This window comes from Panthera uncia, chromosome D4 (assembly GCF_023721935.1).
Source record: "Panthera uncia isolate 11264 chromosome D4, Puncia_PCG_1.0, whole genome shotgun sequence".
NCBI classification, from domain to species: domain Eukaryota; kingdom Metazoa; phylum Chordata; class Mammalia; order Carnivora; family Felidae; genus Panthera; species Panthera uncia.
The window spans coordinates 10,290,614-10,315,990 of record NC_064807.1 but is presented as its reverse complement, the minus strand read 5'-3'; the positions used below and the strand labels follow the sequence as shown (position 1 = coordinate 10,315,990).

General features: G+C 45.4%; 1 protein-coding gene across 2 annotated transcripts in view; it reads left to right on the top strand.

The window, feature by feature from the left end:
• KANK1 (KN motif and ankyrin repeat domains 1) overlaps positions 1 to 25,377 on the top strand; it is a 142,474-nt gene that overhangs the window by 53,821 nt on the left and 63,276 nt on the right. For both annotated transcript variants that reach the window (XM_049633219.1, XM_049633225.1), the window contains exon 2: positions 18,655 to 18,774. In XM_049633219.1, coding sequence (XP_049489176.1) covers positions 18,738 to 18,774 — 37 coding nt within the window. In that variant the 5' untranslated portion in view covers positions 18,655 to 18,737. The remainder of the gene's footprint in view (positions 1 to 18,654; positions 18,775 to 25,377) is intronic.

Here is a 25,377-nt window from a genome sequence, read left to right as displayed (position 1 = left end):
CTGGGTAGCTGAGCTTTTCCAAATGGCTCAGAATTTGTCCCTGTGACGGTGTCTTCTCTCACTCGGACCGTTATGGTTTGAAAACTTTCTGAAATTGATGACCTGTTTAGACACATTCTTTAGCTCTGTTGAGCGTGATCTAAGCTTCTATTAGTAAGTTAGGTCTGTTGCCATAAGTCATAATTAGTATGTTGTGCTGTAATTATAGCAATGTCACTGGGGACCATACAGCTTACAGGGCTTTGTGCCAGAATTTCTGCTTTTTCTTTTTTTTTTTTCTCTTCATATTTTTTAACGTTCATTTATTTTTGAGACAGAGAGAGAGGGAGACACAGAATCTGAAGCAGGCTCCAGGCTCGGAGCTGTCAGCACGGAGTCTGACACGAGGCTCCAGCTCACCAACCACGAAATCATGACCTGAGCCAAAGTCGATGCTTAACCAGCTGAGCCACCCAGGCGCTCCTCTGCTTTTTCTCAACATCATTTTACCATCTCTTCCCTTGCTGTTGGGATTTGCCTTTGAGTTACTATGACTTTCTGAAGCAATCCCCCAAATTTGTAATCTGATCTGGGCTGTGGGGGAAGGAGGGCACACAGCCAAATTTAATAGAATCCCCCGTGAAAAAGAGTAAATTGGCCATGGGTTTAAGGTTTCGATGTAAGCAAAGTTCATCGATTTATTTTTTATTGTTTATTTGATTATTTTCTATTCTCATTAGGGTTCCAAGCAGACACCTAAATTCTGGGTAGGTATGTCATTATCACATAAGGATGCTTTACAATATTTCATGGTGTCCTACATACAGATGTTGTAATGTACTCTTACTATATTGATGAAATATGACAAGCAGTTTACAGAAGCTTAAATATAAGAGGACTGTCACTTTGACATCTGTGTGTTTTTCTCTGACATTCCACGAAACTCAATCCATTGTACGTATTGATTTTGGCACTGGTCAGGTCTCAAAGTAGCTAAAACTACAGAAAACAAGTGTAGGTTTTCAGCGTCCACACGCTTTCTCCATTAAATGTGTGTTTAATCCCCACTCTATGTCTTGTTTGGGGGTTGTTTGTTCTTCCTTCCTTCCTTCCTTCCTTCCTTCCTTCCTTCCTAACTTCCTTCCTTCCTTCCATCATTCCAGTTTGCTTTATGGGAGTGGTATTGCAGAAAAAGCTCAATACAGTCGTGGGCACCCCTGGTGTCAGCTAAGGAGAAGCACTGAAACGGGAAATGTTAGGATCTCGCCATAATCTCCTAAAGTGTTCCACGCTATTTTTTCCTTGTTGACTCAGAACAAACACTAAAGAAGGCACTGAATGACCTCAGGTTTTCTTCTGGCCCATACTTATTATAGCAGAGACTGGAAACAGCAGCCCCGATCCAAAACCTTCAGTGGGCAGCTTGGGAAAAGTGTTTTACATGGGACTGTTGTTGAAGTCCATGGAAATCAGGGCAGAGCTAAAGGATCTGATTGATCTAAGACATTTCAGCCTTCTGCTTTCAGGTGCCATTTCCGACGCTCCTTCTCCTGTAAACCATGTTAATTACATAGTAGTAAGTCCTGTGTTTCTTTTCTTTCTTTTCCTTTAATTTTTTTAATGCTTATTCTTTTTTGAGAGAGCGTGAGCAGGGCAGTGGCAGAGAGAGAGAGAGAGAGAGAGAGAGAGAGAGGGAGACAGCGGGGGATTGGCAGAGAGAGAGAGAGGGAGACACAGAATCCGAAGCAGGCTCCAGGCTCTTGAGCTGTCAGCACAGAGCCCGACGCGGGGCTCAAACTCACAAACTGTGAGACCATGACCTCGGCTGAAGTCAGACACTTAACTGACTGAGCCACCCAGGTACCCCTCTTTTCTCTTTAACAGGATCATCTCCGTATTTCTTTAAAAATATTCTACCTATAGAGGCGCCTGGGTGGCTCAGTCAATTAAGCATACAACTCTTGATTTCAGTTCAGGTCACAGTCCCACGGTTCGTGAGTTTGAGCCCTGTGTCAGGCTCTGTGCTCACAGTGCAGACCCTGCTTGGGATTCTCTCTCCCTGCCCCTCTCTCTCTCTGCCCCTTCCCACACACACTCTCTCTCTCTCCCCCCCCCCCCCCAAATCAATAAACTTAAAAAAAATATTGTATGTATATAGTATTTGCCTTCTCTAGGTCATAAAATGAGAACACAGACACAAGAATCGAAATGTACCAATTCGTTTTCCTATGCAATTGATTCATTACCTCAAAAAATAATTTTTAATTAGCTAATTAAGAATAATTTGGGGGGCGCCTGGGTGGCGCAGTCGGTTAAGCGTCCGACTTCAGCCAGGTCACGATCTCGCGGTCCGTGAGTTCGAGCCCCGCGTCAGGCTCTGGGCTGATGGCTCGGAGCCTGGAGCCTGTTTCTGATTCTGTGTCTCCCTCTCTCTCTGCCCCTCCCCCGTTCATGCTCTGTCTCTCTCTGTCCCAAAAATAAATAAATAAATAAAGAATAATTTGGGACATTGGCTGTCCTAGGCTCTGAGTGCTAGATACTCAGAAAACATGGACGATTTAATCATGGCACTTGGAAAGCTTACAGCCCAGTGGGGAGGAGCAGCGGGACCCTGACCGTGAGCATCCTGCTGGTAAGTGCCCTTGCGGGGGCAGGCGCCAAGGGGAGCTCGCTTCTCTGAACCCAGTCTCCTTATCTGTTACGGGGAGTGTGGGAGGGGGACAAATCTCACGAAGCTGTTTTGCAGCTCGGCTAGGATAACGCATGTGAAAACCTTGTAAAATTGTACGGCGTGGACCCCATCTGTTGTCAGGTGTGGTTTAAAATAGAAGGTGGGAGACTTTCTGTCCTGACACCATTTAGATAATCCAGCTCTGAGATTGTGAGTTAAGGGGAAACAATGCACATCAGTGTCGAGTGCAGTTCCCCGGAGAACATTAGAGGTTGTATTATTCAGAGCCGCTCACTCTAGAAAATCATATTATCGACGTGAGGCCCAGTGGTGAGGACGGCAAGAACAGTGCGGCTTTGTTGGGTATCACTGGCTGCCGTCGGCCTTTCTCGGCACCCACGGTGTATTTTCACTCTACCCACAAATAAGAACGTACAGAGCCTCGCAGCCCTGGGATCTGAACAAGGTGCCTGTTTTATGGTTCTAGGGTCTTTATAGCAGTCTCTCAGTGTTTCTATGTATGGGTATTCCCCTCCTTCTCCTTCTTTTAGTTCTTTAAAGGCCTGGAGATTACATGTCTCAGTTTGCCCGGGACCATCCTAGTTTATGTCTGTTGTTCCAACACCCCATCTACCCGATGTGTTCGCACTCTCAAAAGTGCCCTGAGTTGGGCCATAAGCTATATATGGTTCAAGGCATGGAAGGAAGGAAGGAAGGAAAGAAAAAAGAAATATGAAATTTGGAGGATATTTCAATGCCTTGGTTCAAGGCATTAAAAAAAATGAAATTAGTGGAATTGTAAAGATCTGTGAGAACTGACCTCAGTCACTGCACTGACCGGGAGTGTGGATTTGGTCCCGTAACGTCCTGGAATGCAGTTTGCAGGGGAACGTCTGGAGAGCCTGGTCCTCCACACACACCGCAGCAGGTTCCTACTGAGAACTGTTCAGACAAGAACGTGTGTTTGTGCCCCGTGGCTCAGAACGGTAGCCTTGACACCCTCCGTGTCAGTTTCCATACTAGCTTGGCTTGTTGGAGCTTGAAGGCTCACATTCCTTCTTTTCTTGCTTTTTTAAATTTTTTAATGTTTATTTTTGGGGGGGGGGGGGGGAAGGAGGGGCAGAGAGAGAGAGAGACACCCACACACAGAAGGCAAAGCAGGCTCCAGGCTCTGAGCTGACAGCACAGAGCCTGACACGGGGCTTGAACTCACAAACTGTGAAGCCACCCAGGCACCCCAGGCTCACATTCCTTCCTAAAGGCCTCCCCAGGTGTTCATTGATGTGACGATTTGCATTAAGATGGTATTCATCTTGGTATTTTTTTAAGTTACGTCTGCACCCACTGTGGGGCTTGAACTCAGGACCATGAGTGAGATCAGCAGTCTCGTGTTCTGCCGCCTGAGCCAGGAGGGAGCCCCCGTTTCCATCTTGGTTTTGACCATTGTTCACCCATGGCAGCCAGCGGGGTGGGGGGTGGGGGTTAGGAAGCAGGTCTAGTGCCCGCAGCTCTCTTGGCATAACTCCAGGGGGTGGGTGTGAGTGGGAGGCGGCTCCCAGGGGTGGGCCTGCAAGGCGGCGTCTCCCCCACATCCTCCTGCTTCTCCCTCCGAATGAGAAGGTAGGACCGTAAGGTGCAGTAGCCTAAAGAGAAAATTGTGCAAGGGGGTGGGTGCCACTTTCTGCGTCCCCCCCTGCGACCCTCACTGTAACAGAGTGAAATTGTCCCTTCCTACCAACCAGCAATCATGTGGAATTTGTTAAAAGGTCAAGAGGATCCCCTGCTATCTTAGTATCTGTGATCCTAGTATTTTCATAGCAGAGCACTTGACCAAAAAGTTCTGTGCACGTTGTGGTTGGTTAAAAGCAATGCATAACTGCCCTTCTCCGTTGACAGCTGTACTGGAGTTTGGGCTTGGCCTCTGCTCATGAGCCCTAAAGAAATATGTATGAATTAAGTCTTGAAAAGCGAAAGCACAAGGTCAGAAAAGAAAGAAAAACCGATGGGACAGTCAATGTGGTGCTCTCCCCAGAGAGCCCACTCTTCAGAGAGGTCAGACGTGGTATAAAGATCTCTGTTAAAACCAGTGTTGGGGCGCCTGGGTGGCTCAGTCGGTTGAGCGGCCGACCTCAGCTCAGGTCATGATCTCACGGTCTGTGGGTTCAAGCCCCACGTCAGGCTCTGTGCTGACAGCTCAGAGCCTGGAGCCTGTTTCAGATTCTGTGTCTCCCTCTCTCTCTGACCCTCCCCCATTCATGCTCTATCTCTCTCTGTCTCAAAAATAAACGTTAAAAAAAAAGTTAAAAAAAAAAAAAACCAGTGTTGCTCACACTTGAACGTGGGCTCTTGTGGAGATGCAGATTCCGATGTCCTCGGGGAACATCCGATGTCCTGCTGGGACGGGGAGCCCCAGACTGCTTTCTGACCGGCGCCGCGGGGAGTCAGGACACGGGTGCTTCAGCTGGTTCTGACTCTGGATGTCGCTGTTGCACCGCAGGCAAGTTAGAGTGACACGGGGGGGGGGGGGGCGCGGGGACCCTGGGACCCTGGGACCCTGGGACCCTGGGACCCTGGACTGTCACGAGCTGCTGTGCTTTGCAGAGGCTAGAGCAGGAAGAACCGTCCAGTGGCACCTTACCTCTGGTTCCCAGTGTCTTCGAAACTCTTAAATAACGTGTCCTGTGCAGAGGCCCGGCGTTCCTGCCAATAAAATACAGACATGCACATTTTGTGGGCTTGGAATTCCAAACACGGGCTCCTTTTACATCAGTGGAGGGCTGGGAGGACAGAAGTCTAAGGAAATGAATAGGAAACTAGAGGAAGTTCAGAAAGGAAAGTTCCACCCCCTCTTGCTTCCATTCTAGGAGAGAAGCTTTTCCTCTCTTTACCCATAAGGACGCGGGGCCACCGTTCACTGGTTTCTCCGACTGTATTCTGCCTCTTCGCCTCTGTTACTTCACAGAGCGTTCTCCTCTACAAAAGCAAACAGGATCTTAATGTAGGTGATCTTCAGAGCCCTTTCGGTTGTTCAGCCACAGCAACCAAGAATTTCGTGGTCACACAGTATTATATATGTAATCTATTCACATGTTTTCACTTGCTGTGTGTGGTTTTATTTTTATAAGGGCACCTCCAAAATATGTTTGAGTGTCAATATATATATTTTCTATTTTTGCCTACAGTCTCGGCTCTCTTTAAAAAAAAAGAAAAAACCTTTGGGGGCACCTGGGTGACTCAGTTAATTGAGTGTCTGACTCCTGATTTGAGCCCAGGCCACTGTCCCAGGGTTGTGGGATTGAGCCCCGTGTTGGGCTCCTCCCTAAGCGTGGAGCCTGCTTGGGAGTCTCTCCTTCTCTTTCTCTCTCTTCCTCTGCCCCTCTTTCCAAAATAAGAAAAAACAAAACCTATCAAAACATCTTTGTTTCATAGCTTCAAAAAAATTTTATGGAATTCATAGTTGACTGTATTAAATTCTCCTTCCATGAAACTAACTTAAAGATTCTGACCTCACAAGGGCAGCAATAGCTAAATTTTCTTCTGTGGTTTACCAGCACTTTCTCTAACCATCTGCTTATTCTGGGTGTGGACATGTGCATTAGAACCTCCTTAAAAGGATAATTGAGAGCCTATTCCAGAAGGTACTCATGTTCCAAGTGTATGTACTTGACTACAGCGACTTCTTCAGTCTTAGGACAGGAATCTAGAATTTACTCCCATCTCTGTTCTGACCAGTCAGTTACACATCAAGCCTCTTATAATGTAGTAGGTAATGAGCCACTGTAAGTCAATCAAGGATTTCTCTTTCCTGGACTTCCGGACGAAAGAATTAAACATTTTTGATAAATTTACCCCCAGCGACAACATTAATACCCTATGTAGGAACTGAGTTTATAAAACCTGAGTTACTTTGAGCCAAGGTTGAAGAATAAGCAGAGAATCCCCTAGTGAACAGTGAAAATTGTCATGTTAATTTCAAACTTCCTGAAAACACATCAGTTGTGTGCAGAGAGATTTCGGATGCGTAGTTTTTGGTGTTGTTTACTGTGTTACAAGCAATATAGACCCGGAACATGCTGGAACAGCACGGGAGCTTAGAAGCTGTTAGCCAACACCTGTAACTGCCTATCAACCTGTAATTTATATTTATTTATTTCTAAGTGTATTTATTTGAGAGAAAAATCATGAGCAGGAGACAGGCAGAGAAGAGAGGAGAGGGCGAGAATCTCAAGCAGGCTCTACACTGTCAGCACAGAGCCCGATGTGGGGCTCGAAATCATGAACTGTGAGATCATGATCTGAGCCCAAGTTGGACGCTCAGCCGTCCGAACCACCCAGATACCCCTATATTTATTTTATTAAACAGTGTAACCCTAATAAAAACAATGTCCCTGAGATGTTAGACGTCTTAAATTGGAAATAATAGATACTTTGCCATTAATGAACATTATCTTCCCTTGATGGCTAGAAATTCTTGTTTGGGCTTCTCCCTACCCCCTTCCTGTAGGTTCACGAAAATGTTTGTGAATTAATTTTGCTTCGGTGTGATACACATGCCCTAACATACCTTTCTACCCCCCTGTAGCTGGATCTCACTGTTCGCTGCCTTTCTGAGTTTGGGACCTTGCCTTCTCGCCTCCCGGCTGTCTCCGCTCCTACCTGCGAGGTGTTAATACCCAGGAGGCTAAATGTTCAGTAAGGCCCCCAGGGGAGCAGATGTCCACTCTCATCCTCAGAAGCCGCCCTTCTGGAGACATGACTTCAGCCTGTGTTTCTGACTCAAGCCCAGTGTTTTTGTCCTGGGTTAGGGGTGAAGCCTTCTCGGACAGGCTCCCTCCTCTCACACTTTTCCAGGTGTAGGAGAGTTGAGCCATTGCTATCAGAGCCTTCTAGAAGAAGGAACAGAGAGGCAGGGCCTGGAGGAGGCAGGACCTGTGCACAAAGAGGCAGGGATTGAAGTCCCGCTGCTGAGTCGCCTTCCCCAGGCCTGTTGCCTTTCCCAGCTGAACAGGTTGAGTGATCGATGGCATTCTAATGGGCCCCCAGAGGACGTGTCTGTGCCCTCTGACCATTTGAAATTGGTGGGAATGACGCCAGGGGTCTGCCCGTCCCTTGATGACCAGGAGACAAGGCTCAGGTGTGGCCTGTCATTGGTCAGGCTTTCACTCTGTTGCTCCTATCCAAAGCATCCCTCAGCGGAATGAGATGCTGGCTAGATCCTAGCATTTCCATTCTCTGCTTCAGCCGGTGCCAGCGCCCCCACCCTACACCCTGGTGTTTACTCACCTACCATGGGTAGATGAACGTGAGCAGGACCTTTGCAGAGTCACGAAAGCAGTGTGCTTGTCCCGGCATGAAAGCCTGAGACGATAAAAAAAAAGCAGTGAATGTTTTGAGTCTCCTGCATTCAAAAGGGAAAAGCTTAAGTGAGGTTTGTTTCAGCTAAAGAAAACAACATCTAAGACTTGCCGGAACAGTTTGTAGGACATATAAGGGCAACTTTGAGGGTGTCCGGGGGCACAGCGGAAGCTGGTTTTTCCCAAGTCTCTAGGTTTAGTTTCTGGTTCCAGCTTTTCCTGTAACTATTTTTAATTGAAGTGCATATGCTCTATTGATAACACAATGTACCATTGTGGGCTGTGTACTTGTCATCTTTTAAGTTTCTCTAAAATAAGTAGGAACTTGTATATTCTGGAGAAGACGCGAGAACTTCTGGGAAATGTCTGCTCGGCATGGCTGTGCCTCTCTGTGAAAGAGTCTGAAGTAAAAATTTTCAAAGCCAAAGTATACTCAGAGGGGAAATTTTCTGTGAAGTCTGAAAAAACCATTCCTGGAACATCTCGTGTCTTCTCTCAATAGTAGTAGGAATAAGAATAAGAATAATTATAATAGAAGAACCAACCTACCACTCCTTAAAATGGTAAGAAGCCTAAGCAAAATACTTGAAAGTAAGATAATTTATTTTGTGTTACTCATTGGGATTAAAATGCTCAGTGACTTTGGGGCGCCTGAGTGGCTCAGTCGGTTAAATGTTCATCTCCTGGTTTTGGCTCAGGTCTCACGGTTTTTAAGATGAAGCCTTGAATCAGACTCTGGGCTGACATGCAGAGCCTGCTTGGGATTCTCTCTCTCCCTCTCTGCCCCTCCCCCACTTATGTCTGTGTGAGTGTGTGTGTGTGTGTGTGTGTGTGCGCACTCTCTTTCAAAGTAAATAAACTTTGAAAAATATAAAACGTCTTCTCCTTCCCATGTCCAGCAAGGCCCAACAAATGTCCTTTCATTTAGCCTCTGTTCACCTCTCTGCTCTTTACCTTTCTTAAATAAACTCAGTTGCTCAAATCTATAGAGCTTTTTCTTTCCCCAAGTGCCTTTGGACCATGCTTTTACAGGGAAAAAGGGGGGGGGGGAATTTTAATTTTAATGAAGATCACTTCATCAGTTTTTACTTTTATGGATCTTTCATCGTCCTCTGGAAACTCCTCTCCAAGCCCTAGGTCTTGAAGATCTTCAGCGTTTTCTTCTAAAGGTTTTAGGAGGTATTTTTTGTTTTACATTCAAGATTATGGGTCCTATCAAATTGATTTTTGTGTGAGGTGAAACGCTGAGGTCAGGGTTTTTTGTTTTGCCTCTAAGTGGCCATTTGCTGTTCTTTGAAAAGATTTTCCTTCCTTTATGGAGTTGTTTGATACGCCATCGTGGGACTTGGTGGGAGCACTGATGTGTCTGGCTGCTTCTGGGCCCCGTCCTCATTTCCCATACTCCCCCAGCTGGCCCTTACCTGTTGTTCACTCCTCACCTTCAGTGACGTTTCCCTAGAGATGCTTCTGAGGACCGCCCATCCCACCCGGCTCCATTGTCCTCATCTTCAACCCTAAAAACGTCGGCCTTCGTATTCTCACTCAACACCTATTTTTTCCTCCCTTGTGGTATTTAGCGTAATGTTAATAATTTCCTCGTGTGTGTGTGTGTCACTGTGTGTGAAATTCCTGCCTCGAAGCCCCAAGAAGGCAGGAACTGGGTTTATTTTGTTGACCCCTCAAGTTCCAGCAGTGTGCCTCTTCCATGCTGAGCGCCCAATCGTTATTTTTGGGGTAAATGAATGGCAAAAAGTTAGGCCTCTTGGGGATGTTTTATTTTTATTTTTATTAATGTTTATTTTGAGAGGGCACAAGTGGGAGAGGGGCAGAGAGAGGGAGACAGAGGATCCGAAGCCCGCTCTGTGCTGACGGCAGAGAGCCCGATGTGGCGCTTGAACTCAGCAATCATGAGATCACGACCTGAGCCGAAGTCGGATGCTTAACCGACTGAGTCATCTAGGTGCCCCTTGGGGGATGTTTTCTAAATCAGTGGGGGCCATTTTCTTAAAATCAGTGGACATTCTTGGGGCGCCTGGGTGGCTCAGTCAGTTGAGCGTCTTACTCTTGATCTCGGGTCAGGTCATGATCTCGCGGTTCGTGGATTTGAGCCCCACATCAGGCTCTGCACTGACAGCATGAAGCTCTCTTGGGATTCACTCTGTCCTCCCTCTTTGCCCCTCCCCTGCTCTTGCACTCTCCCTCTCTCAAAATAAATAAAATTAAAAAATTCAATCGGGGGACGTTCCTGGCTCTTGGAGCCTTAGGATATATTTTTTCTCAGTTAACCCACCTCTTAAGGCAGTGGTTTTGAGAACCTTAGGCCTGAAACAGAATCACCTGGGGGACTGGTTAAGATGCAGACCCCACCAAAGATCGTGTGATTCAGTAGGTCTGGGATGCATTTCCAAGAAGTTCCCAGAACATCCAAGCTAATCCTGCTGCCAAGGAACCACACTTTGAGAGCCTTTTGCTTGAAGATGAAGCACCTAAAGATGCGTTATCCCCGTTGGCTTAGTGACAGTCCCAGGCACCCTTCAACTCACCATTCAATTACTTTTCATCAGTTTCGGAGTAATCACAGAGAATATCCTGTAGGAATCCAATCCCAGAGGAGTTCGAGGCAAAATGCCTGCTACAGCAGTAAATAAATGAGAATTTCACATTTAAAAAAAATTAAAATAGGAAATGAACAAAATCCTTTCAAATGACAGTAAACTAATTCTCTTACAGCTGTGGCCATCACATGTGGGTTCTTTAATATTTGAATCGGCAAAAGCACTGACATTTTAACTCAAAACTAGTAGCAATGGAGATGCTTGCTAAGTAAGAGCAAGATTTCACTGATGAGAACAAATTTATAAATGAAAGGGTTAGGTGTCTGCTGTGGTCTGTTTTCCCTGCACCCTTTAGAGATGAACCAAAGCAAATCGGTAAGTTCTATTTCGTGTGCCTATGCAGAGTCATAAAAGCAGTTTCCTCTGAAGTCAACAAAAAACATAAAGGTGATAAGCTTTAAAAAAAACAGCTTCAACACTTCTGACTCTCATTTGTCTGCCCGTCCGTTGCCCCGTTGTTTTGCAGAGAAAAACAGCTAGTTTTCAGTCTAGGTGGTTATGATCTGATAAACTCTGATCACTGAAAATTTCCTGGAAAGAAAATTTACCTTCATTTTCTTCAAGTGTTCAGGAAGCTGTGTGGATTCCAGCAACCCGGCTGGAGCAGAGCCAGGCTGGGCTCTGAGCGTCTGCAGGCTCTGAGGTGCCTTTAACCTGTTGGAGGAGCATTGTTCGTATACACACTCGCAGAAAGTGGATGTGGATGGGCGGGGGGCGGGGGGGGGGGGGGGTTCTGGGCGAGGGCTGGACACGCCCACACCTACTTTGGGGCACAAGGAGGCAGGTCTTAACATGGGAATTCTTTTCAAATAATGCGGAAAAGAGGAGTCAGGAATTGGCTGTTAGTACAGCTCATCTGTTAAACATACTGTGAAATCTAAAGTCTCTTTCAGCCCAAAGCACAGATCCAGTTAGACTGTTTGGGGCATGGGAGCAGGTGGGTGTCTTGTTTGCTCCTTGCTGTATCCTTTGTGCCAACAACAGTGCCTGGCACATGACAGGGCACTTGTTAAATGAATAAATGAATGTGTTTATTATTGCTTCCTCCATACATTCTCTTTAATGTCTGCATTTCAACTTGTTCCTGAGACAGAAACACTTCTTCTGGCCTCTTAAATATCACCCCAGAGAATAAGATTGTAAATATAACTGTTTGAACAAGTGTAGCGTAAAATTTTTATAATGGGGAGAACCCAATTGCCTTTCTATGTTATAAATGAAACTAGCATCCAGGACTCTGATTTAGATCTTGATGGATAATTGAGATTTCTTTCCAGCAAACCCTCCCCCCACCCCCAACCCCATACCAAGAAAATTATCCCCTGTGTTTGAGAAGGGTAAATGGGGTTGGGTCATAATTAGGTAATTTGGTTGGAAAGTGACCAAGAGCTGGTTAACATTACCGCCACAATTCCTGTGGTAGGAGCCAATACCAGAAACCCCCAGAAGATAATCTGATAATGAACGATGGCCAAAGTTTGCACTCAAACGTACTTTTAATTAAGTTACTTTCAATTAAACTCTGGACAGAAATATCTGGGCAGTCATCGAGGGTGTATAATAAGTTAGACAGGTTTTTGGATGGTTGTTTGAAAGACTGCCTTATTTAAAGAAATAAATGAGCTTTGCATGTTTTATTAGGGTAAAGGGGTGTGTGTGTGTGTGGACTTTGGCTTGTAGACTGTATTCTTCTTAGCTTTCTCTTGAGCACTCAGGCCTTAGTCCTCTTTGTTTTACCATAACTGAGCCCCTATGGAAACAGACATTGCTCTAGCCACAGCCCTACTTGTCATGTACTCTATTCTTTTTTTTTTCAAGGTTTTATTTTATTTTATTTATTTTTGAGAGCGTGGGAGAGCAGGGGAGGGGCAGAGCAAGAGGGAGACAGAACATCCCAAGCAGGCTCGGAGCTGTCAGCACAGAGCCCCGAGCGGGGCTCAAACTCACAAGTTGTGAGATCATGACCTGAGCTGAAGCCAAGTGTTGTACACTTAACTGACTGAGCCGCCCAGGTGCCCCAAAATTTTTTAAGTAATCTCTACACCCACCGTGGGGCTCAAAGTCACAACCCCAAGACTAAGAGTTGCATGTTCCACCGACTGAGCCAGGCAGGCACCCCACCATGCACTTCCTTATCTCTTGACTTTGCATACTCTGTTCCTTCTGTCGAGAATGCCCTTCTTTGTCACCCTGGAAAACATTCATCCATCCTTTAAGACTTTGGCCACGTGGTCTCTTATGAATACATTTTTGGCCATTCACAGCCTGTTTGGGCAAGGTAAGACCATCTTGCTGTGGATTAGAATTAACTGCGTGTACACTGCTTTTCCAGTGCTTTGTCCTTTGTCTGTCTGGCTGTTTCTGGCACTAGTGTGTCAGCCTCTGAGAATGATGCGGAGCTTTCGTTTATCTGCTGCCTCCAAGTAGAAAAGGAAGAGTGGCTGGTACCAATTCTAAGAGTTGCAGGTCTTTAAAACGTGTTGAAGTGACAAAAATACACATAGAGTCCTCACACGTTGAAGAGAAAGAACCTCAGGGGGGCGCCTGAGTGGCTCAGTCGGTTGAGTGTCTGACTTCAGCTCGGGTCACGATCTTGCAGTTTGCGAGTTCGAGCCCCGCATCGGGCTCTGTGCTGACAGCTCGGAGTCTGGGCCTGCTTCTGATTCTGTGGCTCCCTCTCTCTCTGTCCCTCCCCTGCTTGCTTGTGTTCTCTCTCTCTCTCTGAAAAATAAATAAACATTAAAAAAAAAAAAAAAGAAAGAGCCTCAGCTGGTCATGATGGCCACGTCAGCACTGAGAGATTGCAAGTGACTGTTTTTTCTGTCTTTTCCAGAGTTTAGGTATAACTATGTTGTTAATTTTGTGAAGCAAAAGAAACAATACTATGACATGTTGTAGATGAGATTCCAGAACGTGTACATCAAAACGGTGGTTTCCCCTCTTAACACTTGTCACTTGAACAGGAAGGTTCTTATTCCAATTTGACTGCCCTGATTCTGTCCATTTTTGAAATTACTATGATTCCATTGGGAGCCTCCCACCTAACCCTGAGCGGGGGAGCATGTTGGTCAGGTGAAAAAGTACTTAATGTATTGAGTCAAATGACATCCGTAGTACAGTATAAGGAACAAGGCGGATAGCCACATGGACGAGTATCCCGGGGAGTCCCGATCAAAGTGTGATGGGCACATACGATGGCCTTTCCTATGTGTCATGTAAGTCCCTCCTCAGGCTCTTAAACATGTAATCTCAAGGAGTAAGACGGGAAATACAGTTGCTTCGAAAACAAATGCCGTAAAATTCTGAAACATAGCTTTCTTTCTAAAAGGAATTTAAGTATCCTTTCAGTAAGCGTATACATCCCTCAGGTGAGGGCCTTGAAATGTTCCCCTTATTTAGGTGCATAAATTTTTACTTCTTAAAGCAACAGGGCCCTTACCCACGAGGGCTGGAGTGTGGGCTCTAGGGCTGGATTGCTCACCCCTGCACTTGGCTCTGGCACTTCCTAGTTCTGTGAGCCAGGCATGTTTTTTTTTTGTTTGTTTTTAATGTTTATTTATATTTGACAGAGAGAAACAGAGCATGAGCGGGGGAGTGGCAGAGAGAGGGAGACACAGCATCCGAAACAGGCTTCAGGCTCCAGGCTGTCAGTACAGAGCCCGATGCGGGCTTGAACTCATGGACCACCAGATCATGACCTGAGCCAAAGTCGGACGCTCATCCAACTGAGCCACTCAGGCACCCCTAGCCAGGCGTGTTCTGACCTCCCTATGCCTGAGGTTCCTGTTTGTAAAATGGGGAGAGAGAATTTTTAGTAGCTAGCAGGGTTATTGTGAAGTTTGAACGAGGTGATAACTGTTAGGTACTTTAAAAAATGCCTTGAATGTGGGGCGCCTGGGTGGCTCAGTTGGTTAAGCATCCAACTCTTGATTTCAACTCAGGTCATGGTCTCATGGTTCATGAGATCAAGCCCCACATGGGACTCTGTGGTGACAGCGCAGAGCCTGCTTGGGATTCTCTCTCTCTCTCTCTCTCTCTCTCTGTCTCTCTCTCTCTCTCTTTCTCTCTCTCTCTCTCTTTCTCTCTCTCTCTGTCCCTCTCCCACTCATGCCCCCCCCAAATAAATTTTAAAAAACCTAAATGCCCTGAATGTAACATAAGTTCACAAATTCTAAGATGCACATTTTTCACCTTCTAACATTTCTGAGATGAGGGTATATCCTACAATTAATATAATCTTAAGCATTTTAAGACTGTTTAATTAGCAACATTAGTTTTTAATCAGTGCTACTTAAAGTAATGGTGTACCATAGAATGGATACCATTTATATCTCAATAACTGATAAGAGTAAGAGCTCAGTGAATACCAGCTGTCATCTGCTTGGTCATCAGCAGTGTCCTCGTCGTCATTATCTGGGCTCTAACCAAGGCAGTGGCATTTGGTTGGTTGCCAGAGCCAGTCTAGGGTATATGTCAAATCTCAAGTTCATCTATCTGTTTTCACTAATGCTTTCTTAGAGAAGACCCAGTGGGCTGTTCCTCCTGTTGGTTTCGTATTGAACTAATGTCATGCGTTTACGGGATAAATTCATGCAACGTCTACATTATTCTCTGCGCTGCGCTCGGGGCACTACTAAAATGTTCTTCAGATTTGTCGCTTGAAATAGAGAAGACGACAAATTCTTTATTTTCTGTATTGATGTATTTCCCTAGAGGCTTTCAAAGGAGTGCTTTTTCTTAGTGAGCTCAACTAAGCCACCATTGTCCCGCTTAAGATTTACTGGTTTGCAGCCTTCTCTGGGGAAGAAAAGAAGCAGTTTATTGATCTGTAACAGAGAATGGAACATGGCCAACCCTTTTCTGGTTTATATAATGCACTGACATAAGAATCTGCATATCATTAAGAAGACTAAGTCCTCACAGTTTGAGGCCACCTGTCAGGCATGAACAATAGCTGGGAAAAATCAATACACCGTATGAAACTGTTGTTTTTGCAGAGACGCTACCCGGATCCACACCCGGTGACACTATCTTATTATATTACCGGTGGCATGCTTGTTCCCTTTTTGAGGTTTCTCCTTCCTTTTGATTTTATCGTTCGGTTTGGGGGAGGGTGGGAGAGACCAGTTTGGATCGGACATAAAGATTTTCTGCCAGGCGAAGGCTCTTGACTAACAGGAGGGGACCATGGACCAAAGTTTATGAAGCTTCACTCAGGAGATTCTGGGCATATCTCCATCCAAATACCTTGACACCTACTTCATGCACCCATAACACATGCAGCCTGTTTCTTCTTGCCTTCTGTTTGCCCTCACGAGTTTAAGGGGTGGTATTTACAAGCCATTCTGAAGCAAGAGCACCAGCCCAGCGCACCGATCTAGAAAGGGGTCACGAATCAGCTTAGATTTGCTTTTGTTGGCTTTCAAAAGTGTAATCAGTTGAAGAATTTCAGAAGCTGGGCTTCTGTCCTCTGTCCCCTTATCTCCCTGTTCCCTCTCTTCCTTCTTCTCTCCCAGTCCCCACATTTTTTTTTTTTAACCAAGCTACATTTGCCAGACCTGTGTAGTCATTCCTATTCTTAAAGGTAATGCTCATTGTATCCCTAAAGCCAGCTCTGCCCGCACGGAGGTTACTGCTTCCCAAGCTCAATGCCATGGACCCGGACCAGTGCCTGTTTCCAACAGAATGTCAGGTGACTGCAGAGAGATTAGAGCCATCCTTTCCTCCTGGTGTGCTGTCACACACCAAGTGGGGACCAGCAGGGAGCTTCTCGGGGGAGGCTGAGAATCCGGTCTCTGCCGGTGGGCGGAGTGGCAGTCCCCAAAGCTGGAAAAGCCAAGCAAGGGAACTGTAAGTAGTTCGCTTTGAACTACAAGCGTAAACCCATTCAGGCAGCGAAGACAATTTCACTAGCTCTTCAGCTAGCGACTGTCACTGTGTGATCACAGAGATCAGCCATTTCCTGTGCCTTCCTTCTATGTACTTGGATTTCTCACTTCTTACACTCTCCATGACTGTGGCCTCATAGTTCCCTTTCACGTTGCATTTTGAAAGTTCTTTCTTCTTTCTCCCGTGCACTTGAAAGCAAATAAAACCAGAGACGGGAAGTCTCCAATCTTTATTTTTTTTTTTAATAGTTACTATTACAAAAGTAACAAAGGAGCTAAGTTCTTCCCTAATTGAATCAGCCAGGGGCAACCATAAGGAACATTTTGGTGTATTTATTTCTTGGGGTTTTAAATCAATGTGTAAATATGTACATATTTTTCACAAAATTGGGTTTATGACAGAATACAATTTTTATCGATGTTCTTTGAGTATTTTACTACATTATTGAAAGCTCTTAAGTGATTTCACTGGCTGCATTAGACGTGTATATGCGTATGTATTAGCATTTTGTTCTTTTTATTTTATTTTATTTTTTACATTTATTTATTTTTGAGAAACAGAGAAACAGAGCACACGTGGGGAGGGACAGAGAGAGCAGGAGACAGAAACCAAAGCAGGCTCCAAGCTGTCAGCACAGAGCCCGACGCGGGGCTCGGACCCACAAACCGTGAGATCGTGACCTGAGCCGAAGTCGGACGCTTGACCCCCTGAGCCACCCAGACGCCCCAGCATTTTGTTCTTTTGGGGAGGTCACTGCGGGTTTCTGAACCGACACTTGAATTCCCAACTTGGAATTTGTTAGATCAGTTTCTTCGGGTTTTGTGGGTCTGGAGTTAGGATCTGGGCACAGTGGAAATGGACTGTTTTCCTCTGTACCATTGTTTGCTTTCCTTACCAGCATTTTTCAAAAGGCGTTTTGAAAAAGCAGAGGTTAGAACAATGTTCCCTTCCTGTTACTCTTGTTGTTTCTTTTTTGTTTTAAATTTTGTGTTTCTACTATGTCTTATAGTAGTAATCTCAGTTAACTTTTTTTTTAATTTTTTTTTTTAGCATTTATTCATTTTTGAGACAGAGAGAGACAGAGCATGAATGGGAGAGGGTCAGAGAGAGAGGGAGACACAGAATCCGAAACAGGCTCCAGGCTCTGAGTGGTCAGCACAGAGCCCGACGCGGGGCTCGAACTCCGGACCGAGAGATCATGACCTGAGCCGAAGTTGGCCGCTCAACCGACTGAGCCACCCAGGCGCCCCTCAGTTAACTTTTAAATAGAGGATCAATATAAAGTAAGACATATGGTGCCCATCGTGACCCCTGATGTTTCCAAACTATGTGCTATACTGTCATTCGAAGGTTATCCGACAGGACCGTGGGAGATATTGAAGACTTTTTTAAGAGGGGAGCTGACCAGCTCAGATTTATGTTTTAAAAGACCGAGTAGGCAAAAGACTTTGAGATACCTCAGAAGGGTTCCCATGAATCAATCCTTTAAAAATGTGAAGGCTTGCTACAATAGCAACTACCTTGAAGGTGTTGAGCCAGCATCTGGAAAAGACGTTACATTTAAGAACCACAGATGGTCAGGGCACCTGGGTGGCTCAGTCGGTTGAGCATCCGACGTCAGCTCACGTCATGATCTCTAGGTTTGCATGTTCAAGCCCCGCATCAAGCTCTATACGGATAGCTCAGAGCCTGGAGCCTGCTTTGGATTCTCTGCCCCTTCCCTGCTTGTGCACTCGCTCTCTCTCTGTCTCTCTCTCAAAAATAAATTTTTTTGTAAAGTACCAAAAATGGTTTGTAGTGGACTTGCGGTAGGCTAGGGAATGATGCCCCTGAGGAGGCCCTTGGTATTTGAAGGCCACCTTCCTAAAAATGTCACGTTTTTGGAGAACCATTTCCATCTCCGATAAGAGTATCGCGTCTAGAGCCCTGCTCTGGGTGCCCGTCCACAGGCACATCTGCGGGTACATGAATCTCAGCACCGAGTGGCGGGGCCAGGCCGTCATCACCCCCATCCATAGGCCACCTCTCCCCGACTCCCGATTTGCTCTCTCCATTAGCAGCCATCTTTGTAAACAGACATCTAAGATTTAGTGTTGTACGTATTTTTAAATGATCCATTTTGACGGGGCTGTCTTCATTGTTTCAGGTTGATTGCGTTTGGGAACTTGATGCATAAAATTTGCATGATTCCTCACTCCTTTCTGGATCTGTCATTGGACTCCAGCCAGCATGGCTCACGCCACAAAGGTTAACGGCTGTGCCTCAGGTAACTCAACTCTGGAGAGAGAGAGAGAGAGTGTGTGTGTGTGTGTGTGTATGCCTTTGTTCAAACTGATTTCTTATGTCTTTTTCAGCAATGGGTAGATAATAGCAGGTTGTCTAGGTAACTGGACTTAGAAAGCAATTTTCTATCCATCGAAGCTAGGTTGGTTATTTATTTATTTTTTTGTTTTTGTTTTTTCCAAAATCTCTTAGAGAATTTGCTTTTATCTTTAGAGCCTTTATGTGCAGAAATCAGTTAGGTAAATTATTACCCAAGTCAATTCTATTGAAGTGTTGAAAGATCAATGTAAAATCCTGAGTGCTGATCCAAGGATAATGGGCATTCCTCTTGCCCTTCTTTATGAGGGATTGAGCGATGCGAGAGGAGATAGGTTTGGATGCCTAAAACTAGTTCCTAGTGTCCGGTCCCAAGCAGGGTTTGTTTCGTGTTGCTGCACAAAGGGACAGAGTGGCTAGGGAAGAGCTTACTTGCTAGAGCAACTTTCCCAGAGAGGAATAATCAACAAGCCATATCACGAATCATAAAGATTTGTGTTCTCACTGTTACTCTAGTTACGTTAGAGACCTACACAGGTTGCATAGCTCGTCCGGTATTGCTTATATAAGATGTGGGAGAAATTTATAGAACAAATGCAGAGGAAGTCCTCCTGAGAGACGACCACCTGCCCCCAACGATACGCCGAGCGTCCGTCCCTCTCTTGAGCGATCAGCCAAAGAGCAGAATGTGCGAGAACGGTGACCGTGTATGTATGCAGGAACTGTCGTGCGGTGTCTGAAACGGGGTCGGGGCTCTGCTGCTCTGAACACTGGGTCATGGAAGGAATGTGGAGTTGGAATCAGGACACCTGAATTGAGTCCCAGCTCCAGCACTAACCATGAAATAGGGGGCAGGACTGTTGTTCTGTGTGTGCGGTATCAGTAAACGTGTCTGCCTGCAGGGTTGAGACCCACGCGAGCACCAGAAGCAGACTTACAAGTGCCATGTAAGCCGGCAAGCTCTGGTAAGGACTGCGGCAGGAGGAGCCCTCTGCGGGGGGTGTCCCCAGCCCACCCGTGTGACTTTTCCTTCTAGCAGTCCTGGCTGCAAGCATCCCCTCTGACAAGAACGCGGTAGCTTTCTTGCCCCAGGCCAAACCCAGCCAAACTCCCGTTTATTCTGGGACAACCCATCTTTCTCTGTTTATTCTTCGGTTGGTCCCTTCTACTTGCCAGCTGCCAGGGACTTGTAGAGATTCTGCTCAGGACTGCTGTCAGCAAGGAAAACTGGGGGCGCCCAGGTGGCTCAGTCAGTTAAGCGTCTGACTCTTAACTTCGGCTCAGGTCATGATCTCACGGTTGATGAGTTCAAGTCCCTCGTCGGGCTCCGTGCCGCCACTGCAAGGCCTGCTTGTGGTTCTCTCTCTCTCCCTCTCTCTCTGCCCCTCCCCTGCTTGCTCTCTCAAAATAAATAAGCTTAAAAATAAAATACAAACGACACAAATCTAGCCTTTAAATGAACACTCATGGCGTACCATGATGCCAAAGCTGCTCTGTCTCTACTCCCATCCCTAATTCGTACGTAATCCTGTGAGATGATACTGTCCCCTTCACCATCGCTATCAGCCCTGTGTGATGGCAGAGAACCTCAGTCCCTTAACCTAAGTAAGAAAAGTCAGGATCATTCCTCGTGTCGAGTCAAATATTTGCTGAGGGAGGAGATTGAAACATGAAATGTCTTGAGTGTTATGAGTGAGTTTCAATCTCCTGTGATGCTCCTCCCTTCCCTCTCCTGCCCCCACTTCCCACACGTTCAGAGGAAGGGGGGCTGGAGTTAGTGGTGCCTCTAGACCTTGACCCACTGGCATGTCTAGCACATTCCTGTCTTCAAGGGTTTAGATACCTACCCCATTTGCCAATGCTCAGTTCCTTCTCCAGCCTGACTCTTCTGGAGTGTCTCTTTTCCTTTGGTTCTTAAAGTCTGATGACCCAGCTGTAACCTTTCCCCCTGCCTAGCAGGTCTGGGCACTGCGTCCAGAAACAAAGGGAAGCTCTATGATTTGTGACTTCTGGGGTATCAGGGTATGATTAGTTACTGCAGACAGGTGTCTGCACCAGGCAAGGGACAATTTTGTTTTTTCTAGTCGCCATGACCTCTGTAAGCAATCTGATTAGAGGCTCAGCCATACATAATTACTATAGTTATACACACACACACACACACACACACACACACACACACGTATAAGCATGCATATATACATATATATGAGGCCCATTTTAGAAAATTCTGAGATATAAAAGTTTAACATTTTCTTAAAAAATACAGCAAGAATTACTGGTAATGCCCCCACCCAGAAATACATGTTGCGCTCCTTTTCTGTATGGTCTTTATTTTTATTTTTTAAAGTTTTTAAAAAATTCTTTTTAATGTTATTTATGATTTTGAGAGACAGAGAGAGAGAGCACAAGCAGGGGAGGGGCAGACAGAGAGGGAGACACAGAATCCGAAGCAGGCTCCAGGCTCTGAGCTGTCAGCACAGAGCCTGATGTGGGGCTCGAACTCAGGAACCGCAAGATCATGACCTGAGCCGAAGTCGGACGCTTAACTGAGCCACCCAGGTGCCCCTTTGGTATGGTCTTTAAATTTTAAGTATTTCACACAGTTGAGATAATGCTTATAAAAATCACTATTTTTACCTTTTGTTTTCCTACTCTGTATTGCAAGACAAATGCCTGCCCATTGTTTAAAAAAAAAAAAAGCCAAACTCAAACAATGCAGATGTATATGCTGTTTATAAATATACTGTTTTGAAATGTAATTAACATAAAAACATTTACAGACTGCAGATTAAGATGGGTTAAAGAGGGCTTTATGGCCCCAAAAGGAGTCTGGCCCACCCCTTCCCCTGAAAAATCAAGGCTTTGGGCTTCCATAAAACCTGAGGAAAAGTCCCATATGAGGTTGGAGTCAGAGCATTGGCACGAGAAATGCTTTTCATGGTCTTAGGAACAAAGCAGAAGCAGAAGAAGCCAGCTGAGAAAAACACCACTTGGCCAAGCAGTGCCCTTGGCTGCCAGCACATCTGAGGTCTGACATCACATATTCGTGTCCCTGTTTGAGACTTGAAACTGAGTAAGGGACTATTCAGAGTCCTTTTACACTTGGACTTCCCCACTGAGTCCTTCAGTTAGCTAGAATAAAAGCTGATTTTATTTTATTTTGTTTCTTAAGTTTATTTATATTGAGAGAGAGGGGAGGAGAGAGAATGGGAGAGAGGGTGCAAGCAGGGAGGGCAGAGAGAGGAAGAGACAGAATCCCAAGCAGGCTCTGAGCTGTCAGCATGGACCCCGACACGGGGCTCGAACTCACGCACTATGAGATCACCACCTGAGCCGACATCAAGAGGCCCTTAACCAACTAAGCCGCCCAGCACCCCAAAACGTATTGATTTTAAAGTAAGAGCAGTTAGTTGATGCTATAATTTGTAAATTTATTATAATAAATTCCAGGCGTACAAAATGCATAAAGGTGATATGACAGGCACCTGCATACATAGCACCTGGCTTCAGAAATAAACTTGACGAGTTCATGGCAAAGATTATGGAGGGCGTCCAGCGGGGCCAGGCACTGTTCTGGGGACTCGGATGCAGCAGGGAACAAAACAGGCCTTCGGTCGACGCACCTCCTGCTTTCGAAGACCTTTCGTCTAGTGGAAGCTGAGGGTTCCTGTGGACAGAGCCTCTGGATAAAGTAGAGGACTGACTCACACTAAAAAAAGTATGCACTGTGTATCTGAAATTCAAATTTAGCCGGGTGTCATCTGTTCTTACTTGCTACACAGGACAGTCTCGCCTGGGTACCCCTTCCAGATTCATCTTCCTCCAGGCCACCCTGTCCGTATCAGTCATTTGTTTCTGTGTGACCTCTTTTCCACACGATCTCTGTCCTACTTCTGTTGACTGGTCCAGTTGTGATTTCATTAATGAAAACCCCTTTATTATGGTATTCCAGAGAACACCCTAAGGCCACCTGTCAGCGTGACGAGGTACAAGCTTTATAAATTGCTCGTGACTGTCCCCTTTTCTTGGGGCCAGCTACGAAGGAAGTGAGGGCCGTTGGTTAGGAGGATGGCTGTGTCTCTGCACTTTGGGGATGGGGACAGTCTGCTCTTTCTCAGGTTTCTGAAATCATGTTGTAAACTGGACGCACTGTTTACCTCTGTAAACACTAATTGCTGTTGTAAAACTTTAATTAGAGCTTAGCATCTCTTCAGAAGCTAAATGACAGGTGGCTTATTTGTGAGATGAAGATAAGAATACCTGCCCTGCCTTCTTCACAGGTGTGTTGTGAAGGAGAGAGAAAATAATAGCCATAAAAACACTTTTTTACGGTATAAAATGCTGGTTGGATGTCAGGGGAAATCACTGCCCTTCTTGATCTGCTGACTCTTGTGAGTTCCTGGTCTGAAAGGCACCTGTTCAGGTGCCGCTGTACAAGGTCCCATCAGATACAGTGATTTTTTTTTTCCCTTTTTTTTTTCCTATAATCAGAGGTATTCTCCTGTTCGGTGTGTGTGTGTGTGTGTGTGTGTGTGTGTGTGTGTGTGTGTTGTTTATCACGTCAGCTAACATACAGTGTAGTCTTGGCTTCAGGAGTGGATTCCCATGATTCATCACTCACATACAACACCCGGTGCTCATCCCAACAAGCGCCTGCCTCAATGCCCATCAGCCACTCTCCCCTACCCCCCATCCCATCAACCCTCAGTTTGTTCTCTGTATTTAAGAGTCTCTTATGGTTTGCCTCCTTCTCTGTTTTTATCTCATTTTTTCCTTCCCTTCCCCTCCCCTATGGTCATCTGTTAAGTTTCTCAAATTGCCCATATGAGTGAAAACAGACGATACCTGTCTTTTTCTGACTGACTTACTTCACTTACCATAATACCCTCCAGTGCCATCCGCATTGCTGCAAATGGCAAGATTGTTTTTCATCACCAAGTAGTATTCCATTGTATATATGAACCACATCTTCTTTATCCATTCATCACTTGATGGACATTTGGGCTCTTTCCATAATTTGGCTATTGTTGATAGTGCTGCTCTAAACATCGGGGTGCATAGATACGGTGATTTTAAGGCTAGACTTATATTACTGTTAATGAAAGTTAAATAAATGAAAGCAACAGATGAGTATTAGAGAGTAGCATTTTATGCCTCCCATCACCCAGCCTTATTTTTGCTAATATTTGCCTTTGTTAGTTTTTTATTTTTTCCAGATAGCTATATATTTGCTTATTTACAATACTTACCGAACTGCGTTAAAAATTTGGTGGTCATTTTAAATTCATACAATCAATTTCATAAGACCTTGATCTTCTGGTCAGTTACCTGGCTCCAGGTTTTGTCGCCATGTGGATCTTAAATGAGGTACAAAGGCCACTGATAAGACAGGCTCCTGGCTGAGCAGGTCGAACACTGCCGTGCCGTGCAGCCCACTCGATTGTGTAAATATTTTTCCTGGGCAGCAGCATTTCTCAAACAGAACTCTGAGCCCACTGCAGTGAACCCGATAGCGAAATTGCCTGCTGATGGTCAAGCGCGAGATCCGTTGTGTGTGTCTGTGGTGTTGGGTCTTAGTCCTGTTCTCCGAAGGCAGAACGGAAGCTGATGAGAGGCTGGGGCTGCCCCCCATGACCTTTCAGGGTGTCCTGGAAAAGTCGGCACAAGGATTAAATGCGTGTTCTGATCAGTCCTTTGGGGTCTGCTGTGAGTGGTGTAGCAGAAAAACAAAGGGAAGAAACGAAGTTGTCTGACATAAAAGCATAGGTGAGGGCCAACGGGGATCTTTTTGATTCCACTTGTCCCCACTTTCAGACCACAGAACACAAGTTGCCCAACTCACACCGTTAGTTAATGGCTAACCCAGAAACGGAACACAGCGGTTTTCCTTGTTCCCCGCATTCTGTTGGCATTAAAAAATCAGAAATGTAGAGTCTGTGATGTTCTGATTAAACAGATCAAGGGGAAGGTATATAGTTGAGAAAACTACGTGAAACCCAAAAGTAGGCCAGTCACCAGTAAAATGTCCTCCCTGATAGAGGTTATGGTGAAAAGGTATTTTTTCTTAGTGTGAATTAAGAGCCAAAGTAACAAGCATATTCGTATTTAGTATAGCATGCAGCACCATTCCTTTGGTGTGTTTAATAATTGGATCTTAATTATACATTTCAACTTTAAATGAAACTTAGTTTTTAGCTTATTAAAGGCTAATTTCACCCTAGAGTTTATAAATGAAATAATGTATTTTCCTACATAGTGATGGTGTTTCAGAAGATTTTTTTTTTTTAAGAAAGTAGTAGTTACCCTCGAACTTCCTAATTTTTAAAATGCCGAGGGGCACCTGGGTGGCTCAGTTGGTTAAGGGTCTGACCTTTGGTTTCGGCTCAGGTCAAGATTTCACGGTTGGTGAGTTCGATCCCTGCATGGGGCTGTGCTTGGTGGCACGGAGCCTGCTTGGGATTGTCTCTCAGAATAATTAAATAAACATGAAAAGATAAACAAATAAAATGCTGAGACCACTACAAATAGGAGGCCTTGCCTTTCAGAG